The sequence below is a fragment of the Agelaius phoeniceus genome, chromosome 1 (genome assembly GCF_051311805.1).
Source record: "Agelaius phoeniceus isolate bAgePho1 chromosome 1, bAgePho1.hap1, whole genome shotgun sequence".
NCBI lineage: Eukaryota > Metazoa > Chordata > Aves > Passeriformes > Icteridae > Agelaius > Agelaius phoeniceus.
Window position 1 is genome coordinate 33,313,021 of NC_135265.1, and position 11,390 is coordinate 33,324,410.

General features: G+C 43.5%; 1 protein-coding gene across 1 annotated transcript; it reads left to right on the plus strand.

The window, feature by feature from the left end:
• The first annotated feature begins 1,814 nt into the window (after positions 1-1,814).
• Positions 1,815-11,046, plus strand: NPY (neuropeptide Y). Its single transcript, XM_054639202.2, has 4 exons — positions 1,815-1,976; positions 2,148-2,335; positions 7,549-7,629; positions 10,770-11,046. The coding sequence occupies exons 2-4, from the start codon at positions 2,148-2,150 to the stop codon at positions 10,792-10,794; spliced, it is 294 nt and encodes a 97-aa protein (XP_054495177.1). The 5' UTR covers positions 1,815-1,976; the 3' UTR covers positions 10,795-11,046.
• Positions 11,047-11,390: the final 344 nt, after the last annotated feature.

Consider the following 11,390-nt stretch of genomic DNA (forward strand, 5'->3'; position numbering starts at 1 on the left):
TTTGTAAGATGTGATGTCACCCTGTGCACACATCTGCAGAAATTAGGAGCTAGAGCTGCTGGCTGTGGCATGGAAGATTATTCACACACATTAAAATTCTTCACTCAGTGGGTGATGTAAGGCAGACTGTAGTCTTGCTGTTAGTTCTGTGGCCAGTGCACTGTGGAGTCATGAAGATTTCAAAATACCTCTTGACATTAAGCTTTCTGGAATTTTCTTTGCTTTCATGGTTGGAAACAGACACTGTCTCATGAGCTTAGCTGCACAGCACAAGAACCATTTATTTTCTAGTTTGTTTTTTTTTCCTCCTCAGATAATGTTGAGATTCTGTTTCTGGAGTGATGAAAACAATTCCTGGCTTTGCTTTTGCAAGCTGAATATAGTTTTTCAGAATCTGCTGTATTATTATTAAACCAATAACTGCATACGATAATAACTACAGAAATTGGTAACAGTAGTATATAAATGATAGAGTTTTAGAATATGTCCTGAAGCCTTTTGTCAGTATATCAAATGTTCTTATTCGGGTGTTTGCTATTTTGCCTTCAAATAAAAGTAAAAGTAAGATATGATGAGAGTCATGATTTGTCATTCCACCTGGAATTAGTCAAGATGCTAATCAAATTATCTGTTTCTAAAGAATTAACCTTATTTTACTAATATGCAAGGCTACTTTCCAAATCTACCAAATCCTGAAGCTTTGTTTGGAGGGGATAAATCTTCTCCAACTTCAGGCACTCTGGTAGTCAGGTGTCTAGCCCAGCCCAGTCACCCAGGCTGTTCCTGTCACCAGGGGAGAAGGGTGTGTTAGCAGAAGATCCCCACTCTGCTTATCTCAGACCTCTTCTGTATGAGGGCTCAGATCACTGTCGGGGTGCCCATCTCTCCCCACTGACTCAGATCTGGACAAGGTTCAGGAGACATGTAAGTCTGACAGCTGAATCAGTAGTCCCATGTTTCTAGGACAAGTTCTATGTCCCAGATTCAGCAGTGGTTCCCCTGGGTCAGGACAGCTACTGTGATCCCATGGCATTGGTGAGTTGTTTTCTGTGACATGTGTCTCAGGCACAGAAATGAAACAGAATAAAGCAACTTTAGAACAGATATTCAGAAGGTAGCCCAGAACAGGGGGGCAGAGTAGGTGTGGAGGCAGGCAGATTTGCAGCTCTGCTGCCAGTCCTCTAGGAAGTTAAGCCTTAAGATTTGTTGTGGATGCTTTGAAAGTGCTCAAAACCACACTGGATTGGTCTCTGAGCAATTTGGTTTAGTGGAAGGTGTTGCTGTCCACCGCCCAAGGGGTTTGGAACTATCTGATCTTTAAGGTCTCTTCCAACACAAACCATTGTGTGAGTCTCTAATTTACCCATTTACTGGCTACGATGTCTGAGCCTGTGGCACTGATTTGGTACTTTTGGTTTTCCCAAACCGTCCTGCTTTCTTGGCTTTATGTCCGGCAGCACCACTGCTACAAAGCCCGAGCTTGGGGCCTCTCCCGTGCCATCGGTGCGGGATAGCACGGCAATCCCAGCTCCTTCCCCGCCGGAGTTCCCTTTTCCCGGGGAGCTCGGGCACCGGGCAGCACGGCGGCTCCACGGCTGCAGACAGCCCGGCTCCCGCGGCCGCTCCGCCACGCTCGGGGAAGGATGCCGATCCCGGAGCACATCCCGGGGGCAGCCGTGGGCGGGTTCCCGGGGCGGCGGGGGCGGTGCGGGGGCTGCGCGGGGCTCGGCACCGCCCGCCCCATCGGTGCCGCCCGGCCCCGCCCGGCCGCGGCCGCCGGGCCCCTCCCGGGGCAGGGGCAGGCGGAGCGGGGCGGGGGGGACCGGAGCCGGCGAGGCGTGATCGCCCGAGGCCCCTCCTGCCTGCCGGGAAGCCTTAAAGCAGGGCGGCGGGGCGCGGAGCCCCGCACTCGGAGCCCCGACGCCCGGGCAGAAGCGCCGAGCCGAGCCGAGAGCCGCTCCGCTGCAGCCGCCACCGTGAGTGCCGCGACGGGGCGGGAACGGGACGGAATGGGGATGGGGATAGCGATGGGGACGGGGACGCGGGGCTGTCCGGGCCGGTCGGGGCTGCGCTGGGGCGGCCGCGCTGCTCCCGCCGTCGGGGCAGGTGCTGACGGCAGCTCTCGTCCATCCCGCCCCGCCGAGCAGATGCAGGGCACCGTGAGGCTGTGGGTGTCGGTGCTGACTTTCGCCCTGTCACTGCTGGTCTGCCTGGGGACGCTGGCAGAGGCGTACCCCTCCAAACCGGACAGCCCCGGCGAGGACGCCCCCGCAGAGGACATGGCCAGATACTACTCGGCGCTGAGGCACTACATCAACCTCATCACCAGGCAGAGGTAGGCAGAGCGGGACGGCACACATCTCCCTTGCCCGCTTTCGGGCTGATTTTTTCCTTGGCGAGGCTCAGGGGAGGAAGGTGGGGTGCCCCCTGACACTGGGTGTCTCTCGCTGCTTTCCCCAAGGACACGGAGAAAGACGTGGCGCACAGATTCCTTTTAGAGAGCAGTGCTCCTGAAACCCTGAGCTGCCGACGCGTCCGGAGCTGAAGTTCTGCCGCCCAAGTTGGCAGAAGGGGCAGGGGTGTCAATGCTGCCTCTGCTCTCTCAGCCTCTTCTGGCTCTGGCACAGACAGGCTGGCAGGCAGGAGCATGCACAGGGAGGGACCCCAAAAAGGAAAGATAACCAACCTGGGAGCTGGAGATGCTAGACAGGGCACTAGGAGCAGTTTCCCACTTCTGTTGCTGCCACTGACTCCAGTGAAGATTTTGGTGAGAAAAAGTGCCCATTAGGGAGTTGTAGTAGTCCAGGTGTTTGTGGTTTGTAGGCTGCTTCATGCAGCTGTGAGTGTGAAAAAACCCCTAGCCCTAACAAAAACCTCTCTCAAGATCCAGAACTCAAACCCAAAGAGTGTGAATGCAAGCCTCCCTGGCTCTAAACTGGCTTTCTGGGTTGACCATGCCTGTTAAAGTATGGGTAAAGGCTCAGCCTGAAGAAAAAGGGCAAGTTATTATAAAAAATCATCTTCTTTGATAAAAAATGGTCTGTCAAGTTAGGCTGTGGGATTGATAGATATTTGCTCTGAAGTCGTGCAATAGTGCGTGACACAGAAGAGCTTTGACATATTTATCTATTGTTTAATATCAAGACCAGATGAGAGCCTAAAATTAGGCTTTCATTTTTCCCTGTAGAAGTCTGAAGAATTAAATTAGAAGGGTGGCTATCATGCAACTGAGAGCTTTCCCAGAAGCCCCTAACATTGTGTGCTACTGCCCTAAGTGCATAAGATGGATGGAGGGGCTGATAGAAATACAGTTCTTTGGTTCTGAACTTTTAAAGCAATATTCACAACTGGCTCACATGTGAGGCATGCTTCTGTGTGGCAGTCTGCACTCAAATAACCTTTTGTCTAGATTACTGTTAAAATAATCTAATCCTCAAATTCTGCCTGTTTTATCTTGCATGCGATGGGATCTCCAGGCTGGTGTCTCATCCCTTCTTTTCTTTCTTTCATCTCCCTTTTCAAAGGTGGTTCCTGTCCAAAGAAAAGTCATATTTAAAAACAAAAAATCCCAAATCCAAATGACCACCCCTCCTCGTTTTTGTTCAGCCTTCACTTCTGGTGTCTGCTGCGTGTGCTTTCTTTAATATTGACTGTGTAGCTTTTATTCCAATTTTATTGATTGTAAGTACACAACTCGGCGAGGGAAACCAGTTTTATTCTTTTGTGTGGATTTGGAAGTGACCTGAAATAGTTATTGTTTCTGATGGATAAAATTTAAATTTTGTTCTTTAGATTTTCCTCATATTTCCTACCCACCCTTGTATTTAAAGGAACAGAGTTGACCTGCAACTACAAGACAGTTGGCAGAGAAAAGCATTACAAAGACAACTTTGTGATACACATTTAAAAGTTGACTCCACAGGTTAACTAAAAAAACAGAAAGGTGTGCTGTTTTTCCACTGTGGTGAATTAACAGTCCAGAAATAAAGCCATTGCCACCTCCATTTGGAAAGCTTAACTGAGCTGCTGGAGGTTTCCTGTTTTGGCAGTGACACAGTCACTTGCAAAATGAATCAATAACTTTTGAAGCATTTTGGAGCAGTCTAAGGGTGATTGGTCTGTTTGAGCAGATGTGCTCAAAGTTTTCTCTCTTCTCACAGATTTTTATCTCTCCTTTTTGTGCATGGCACTGCTTGGGAGCCCTGTGACAGGGGAGAATGAGGTCCAGGGGCTCACCCTGCTCCTTCTGCAGGTGGGTGAGCAAGCTGTGCTCAGCCTCTCACCCAATCTGGTGCCTGTAGCTGCTGAGGTGAAGCAGTAAGAACATGTTGGCAAAGGAGGAGATGAGAAGATTGATGGGTTTTTCCTTCAGGTTCAGCTGCCCTGCCTTGTTTGATGTTTTTGTGATTATGAATACCACCCCCCTCCCTGCCCCTTGCCCAGCTCATCTTTCTGCCTTCTGCTTCTGGCCTGACTCAAGCATTTGGGTGCCATTCCCCTCTGAGCTACTGTGACCCACAGAGTATTCACCTGAGCTCAATGAGCTTCTTCCTTCCAGACCATCCTTCTCTTCTTGTTCTTAGACCTTGTCCATCTGGCTGTTTGCTCCCTCCCTCCTTTGAAATCCTTCTTCAGATCCATCTCAGCTTTAGACACCAGTGCCTGTTAGCTTTAATACAAAGGTTTGAGGTTACCTGAGGTAAATGGGTGCTTGTATGGTGCAAGGTCCTACAATATCCAGGAGGAGCCATCAAATTGAGAAATATTGAGAGTTTCTCAATATAATAATGTAAAATATTATTTTGAGGTTACCTGAGGTAAATGGGTGCTTGCATGGTGCAGATCATGAGACCTGTTTCAGGGTTCTTGTTTCTGATGAGATCCCTGTTCCTTATGTGCCAGGTCTTTATAACCTAAAAGAGAGCCCAGCACAGATGCAGACTGCTGCTCTACAGATGCCTGTGTGTCTTTGGATTAGTTCCACCTTCATTTCCTGAGCTGTCATGTGGTCCTTGCCTCATACCTCTCTACCACACTGTTCAGGAGGCGTTTTTCAGAGTCCATCTTTATTCCTCCTCCTGCTATTTGCTGCTACCTGTGCTCCCTCTTGCTAACAAACAATCTTCTTTCCTTGTCACTTGCAGTTTCTCAGTGAATCTGTGGCTCTTCTGTGCTGTAGCAAAGCAGTCAGGCCATTCCTGACTGCTGGAAATGGCTTGAACTATAGGCAGGGCAGAGAGTATATTAAATGTGTATGTCTTGGGCAGTGCTGCTGCTCCTGCTTCGTGCCAACACCCTTTAATGGGCATGGGAGCAGATCTCCCATCTCCCTTTGCTTTGGTTTCTTGACAATTTTCTGAATCAGACACATCCAATTTTCTGAATTGGACATGGGTAGGATTTGAATCCTAACACTAAAGTTTCCATAGGAAGCTTTGAGATTTTGCTGAGAGCCTGACATAGTGTTCTTATTCAGAATAAGTATGTTTGCTCCTTAAATCTCTGACTTCAGCTGGAGCTGTGGCTTATCAGCATGCCCCAAAGTAGGCCTTGATTTCTCAAATGGAGTATAAAAACTGACCAGGTGTTTTCACCTGGCTTGGAATCATGCTATTTTAAGCCTTTTAAAACAGCCATGATTTTTGATAAATGTGTATCTCAGAGCAAGGAGCAAGGCATGAAGCAGCTGGAGCAAAGACATCTCCAGACATTTGCATCAGGAAGAACAGATTGACTCTGTCTGTGACCCCTAATTAGTAAGTCAGTAGCATGGACGTTTCCCAGGGGCAAAATGACAGGGTGGGCAGGAGACTGACAAAGCAAGAATGGATGTTCTTTGGGCAGCCCCGCTGGTGGCAGTCAGTGAACACCTTGTGTGCAGCTTTGCTGTGTGAGGGCATGGTGGGTCCATCCAGCACAGGTAGTGCCATGGAGTGGCCAAGATGCTGAAGGAACTCATGTAAAATAGATATCTCCCCAGCACAGTTGTCCTCATTATTTGAGTGAATCTCTGCACTCTGGGTGGTTGCTGCCTATTTCTTCTTCAGGCAAAACTTCCTGAGAGATTGGTGGGAGTTTTCTCCAAGTGTGAGGTGCTAGAGCAAGTTTTGATTTGTTAAATCAGTTTCTTTAACATAACAGAAAATTAGCTTCCTCCTCAGTTGAAGTCCAGGTCACATCCATATTAATCAGAGCAGGGAACTAGAAAGAAAGAAATCCCTTGGTGGTGATGGAGTGCGAGGTATTTGATTCAGCATCATGCCTGAAAGCACTATTGTAATAGCATTTTACTGTGTCTGGCTGGTTCTTTTCAAATACCTGCTTTCAATCAGCTCAGATTAAGAAATTTAACTTTCTGGAACTGATGCTTTGTCTTTCTGGAGCACAGGTGATGCACTGAAATGATTAAAGCAAGGTGAAAACACAAAGGGTTGAAGAAAAGGGATGAAAAGTGAGAGATGTTTCCCCATTTAAGTGCAATCAATGCACTCAACAGTTAAAACTGTTAGTTTTTTAAATGTAGTTTGGAAGGCTTGGGTTGGTTTTTTTTTTTTTCTAATCTAATCCACTGGAATGACTGGAGTCACTGGAGAAACATCATGTTAGTTCTTAACTACACCTTTGATTTTTCTGAAATCAGTTTCACTCAAGCAGCATTCACAAAAGCTGCTAATGTACTTTGTGATCCAGAATGAAATTGCACACACAAGTTAAACTGTGATCTTAATTCTTTCCAACCAAGGGAGCATTTGCTCATAGGTATCACTCTTAGGCTAATGAGTCCTTGTAGTCATGTAAGCAGGCTGCTCATTGCCACTTCTGTTTTCCCAGGAAAAGAGATTGAATTCCTTCCCAAGTGATGGAAATTGCAGTACTTTTAACTGTTAAGTGATGTACAGCATTCAGGATTAAAAAGAAAAAGGGAAATAGAAAGCCAGCTGCTGTGTAAATAAAGGACAAAGGTAGCCCCTGATATCCTGTCTAGTTGAAGAAGAACTCTGAAAAAGCAAGTTTTCATTCTCATAGCCACAGAGTTCAAGATAGCTCAGTGTTTGCCAACTAATGTGCTATGTGTTGAGCAGCCCCAAATGTGCTGGTTACCTTAAAAAATCCTGCAAAATTTCTGATGAAGGATAAGTATAATCTAAACCAATGAGAAAGTTCATGGGATGATGGAACTGGGTTTCCAGGTAAGACCAATGTGCTTGGAAGTCACATCATGCACAGCTTCTTCCCTCTTCCTCCATGCTCTCACCAGTAAGGTGCAAGGTCCTAGAAAATCCAGGAGCAACCATCAAATTGAGAGATATTGGGAGTTTCTCAATATTATAATGTAAAACAATTATCGAAAAAAAGTAGAAAAATATGGAAATAAAACAAGAATTAACATTTGCTCACGTGGCTAAGGCAAAATTGCTGGAAAGTGGTATTTATGTCTGCTCAATTATTTTTCTGAAAATAAAAAAAATCACTAATGGTTCTGTGCTCAGTCTTCATTTATAAAAAGTGATATATACAAAAATGTAACTTTTAAAAATTTTTCCTCAGATATGGGAAGAGATCAAGCCCAGATACACTGATCTCAGACCTCTTGTTGAGGGAAAGCACAGAAAACATTCCTAGATCCAGGTATGTATGAAGAGCTCATTTGGATTTAACAGTCTCATTTGTTATCAATAAATATGATTCAAAGGGAGAAAACATACCACCAAAAACTGGTTAATCACATCCTTAAAAAACCCAAACATTTAATTCCTTTTTTGCTCAAGAGATAGCACCATCTATGAATGCAAGAAGTGCCTTACCAGGTGTGATATAGTCCAAACTCCTCATTTGCTAATTTTGGGAGCAGGCTATACCTGTTATTCAGAGGAAGGGAAGCACTCCCACAATGCTTGCCTCATTCTGGGCATTTTTACATAGAATTGTATGCTGATGTCTGATGATGATTCCTTACTTATTAGAGCTCCAAAGATGACATCTTGCTATTCATTTGCTGCTCACACAAGTTTAAATTTTTCCTCTAAAGATGTATAAGTGGTAAATATGCACCTATATTAACTCATACACAAATGCACAGCAGTGACTTTTCTTTAAAATACAGTATTTCACAGGTTTTGTATCTAATGCTTTACAAAGAGAAAAAAAGGCCTTTTTATTTCCATTTTCACTAGGCTAAAGTTACACTGGGGTTTCAAATGTACATAATGTATTTATCTAGTTAGGTAATGACATTTTAGCCATAATGTAAGATACTGTAGTAGTGACTGCAATTTACACAGCTGAAAATTAAGTATGTTGAAAAGGTAAGATGCAGGTGGAGTTTTTGCTCATGAAGGAAAATACTGGTTTTACTCACAATCCAACATGAATGAGCTCAGTTTAAGCCTTTACTGATTGTCTGAAGTTTGCTGACAATACTTCTACTGCAGAAATTAATGTTTTATGCAGCTGTCTTCTCAAGAGTCTTTAAACAAGTGCTCTGCAAAGGCTCAACTAGACTAGTTGAGTACTTAAGCATAATAGGCTGTAGCATTGAATTTAGGGCACGATCATGAGACTGGAAGGTGACCCAATTCCTCCTGCCATCCAGGGAGGTTGCTCGTGAGACCTGCAGTTCTTTGTGTCGGGAGAGCCTTGGCTGATGGTTTGATGACTAACCACAGCTGTGGGGATGCAATTTTCTCTGCAGATGCTTATCTGAAAAACTGCATGGAGTGCAGTGAAATGTATTAGACTATTTTGTGTTTGGTAATGACAAGGGAGAGCCCTCACATAATGGGAAATTTCCACTGTCTTGAATTTGAGGCAACACACAGGGTAGTTAGCACTCATACTCTCTCATACTCATAATATATCTCCCTAATAGTCCAATACTCTCTGTAATTTTCACCCCTTCATCACAAAATGTTATGATTATTATTATTGTTTCAATAATGCTATTTATAACACACCAGGGAGCAAAAATTCATGAGCAAAATAACAAACTAGTGTGCAGTTAAGATCAAGAACTGATGAGAAGCAGATTTTTATTTCTTACCCCCTATAACAGCACTTTAAACTGAGTATGGCATTTTTCACTCATTGCTGACAGTTATGGGAGTACTGGGAACAATGATGCCTAGTTTCCTATGGATATGTTTTCTAGGATAAAACTCTGTATGGATTCTGAAGCCCACTCCAACTTTTTCCTCCATGTGAGGACACAATTAAATTTTCTTTCTATCCAGTCCTGTGTTTCATGGCACATCAGGAGCTAAACATCTCTAAAATCAGTGTGCCTCTCCTTGGCTTGGTTGAAATTGTCCAAAGGGTGTGAAAGCTGGGGAGGAAGTGAGGAGGGGCACGCAGGGTCAGAGAGCTGGACACACAGCACACCAGCCTAAGCCTTCTTCCTGGAGGAGGCCAGGCTGAAGGAATGAAAGGCAGGCTGCTATTATTCCCAACTTAAGTAAATGTTTTAGAAATAGTTGCACAAAAAGCTAGTTGTGGAGCAAATGTAATTTGCACTCAAGTGAATTAGTGACAGAGAGTGATACCTCATGAGTTAGTGGGAGCTGAACTTTGTAACTAAACACTGAGATAATGATAAATTACTTAATTGTATTCAGCTTGACAGGCCTGGTTTGACATTTCACTTTTGCTACTGAAATACACCCCAAAAGATGTTCTAGTTTGGGTGTATGTCTGACCATAGAAAGTTTAGAGAGATTCTTCTGGAAACTAATTGCAAAAAAAAGAAGATAAAGATTAAAAAAATGGAGGTGCCTTGACCTGAGTACAAGTAAGTTCTTATGACAGAAATGTGTGATTCAGCACGTTTCTGATTTTGTCTGTCTTGTGGAGTGATGAGGAAATGTTTAATACTCAGTAATAGGCTGTATATCTCCTGATGCTGCCTCTTTAAAAATTAGGTATCTAGTATGAAATACTCATCTAGGTTGTCTCTGCAGTCAGTCAGAGGGATGGGTAACTCCAGAATGAGCTTTCCTGCCTAAAATGGGCATGGTCTCAGTTGCCCTCTAACGTGTCCGTGTCTCTCCAGTGACTGTGGAGGCAGATTAGATATTTAGTCAAGAGTTGATGTGCTACTTTTAGATGGGAAAAATGATGGGAAATGAATTTCTCCTGGTGTTTTTCCATGTTCTCTTACTTGTTACCTTTTCTCCTGTGTAGACAAAACATCGGTTTGCAAGCAGAGGATCTATGGATAAAATCCTGCCTTCAGCACCCTTTTCAATATATTTCAAAAGCTTGATAATGAGCAGTGGAATACCACAATAATATTTTAGGATGGTCGCTTTGAACTTGGGTTTTGTTGAAAGGTGCTTACAGCATTATGTGATTTTGTTTGGCTCAGTGAGTTCTCTTTGGAAGTTGTTTACTCCTGAGTTAGTGTGAAAAATATATCCTTAAGAAATTTGTATCTCAACATATCATAGTTTTCTAGCTTAATTTCACTAAGTGCTATTTAATGGTGCAAGGCAGCTTTGGAGCTAGTCTCAGCCATGTAAAACATAGTACCAGGGTAGCAGGATGTACAGGCAAGTTCTGCTACCAATTTTTACAATCAAGTATAGATTTTTGGCAATTCATACTGCATCTGTTTTTGTTGGAGTCACATATACAATTTTCAACTGCAAATATGCATATATATTTATCATTGCTACTATTAATGAATGTTTTAGGCAGTTTTAACATTGAATTTTTTCAGTGGGGTCTTTTATGTGTTTAATGTGGGTTTTTTTAATTCGTAATATATGTTGCAGGTTTGAAGACCCTTCGATGTGGTGATGGGATTTTCAGCACACCTTCAGAACTTTTCCTAATTTTCAGTTCCACACCTCTGAAGCAAATCATAGCGTCATCCCCAGTGCATGCAGCCATTGTATTCTGTAGAGTTCCTCTCCTTTGTCATATTTGTATATATTCCTTTATTTAAATAAATTATTTGTGCATTCCAAAATATACTAAATGAAAACAAACAACCATGTCATTGGTATAACAAAGCATTGTTTTAAACTATTAAAACTGAATTATAACTTCCCTGTAGTGTGGACAACAATGGTGTCACAGTTATTACAGTAATTACGGTGCAAAGTAAGATAAAGACATCATTTATTGTGGCCTCAGACTCAGCTAAAAACTGTTTAAAATCATTTATCACAGACTTCATAACTTGGGAAAACAGTGTTCTGAGAGGTGACTTTTTCAGAATGGCCATTGTTAAGACTTTAGTGCTTACATTGACAAATGTAATAAAATTAAAGGCAATTTTGAAATGCAAAGGAATAAGTTACTGCTTAATTCTGCTAACTCCTCAAAACTGGTTTGATGCTTGGCTGTAAGCCTGAACTAGTAATTTTAAATGAAACAGATGTAACATCTTT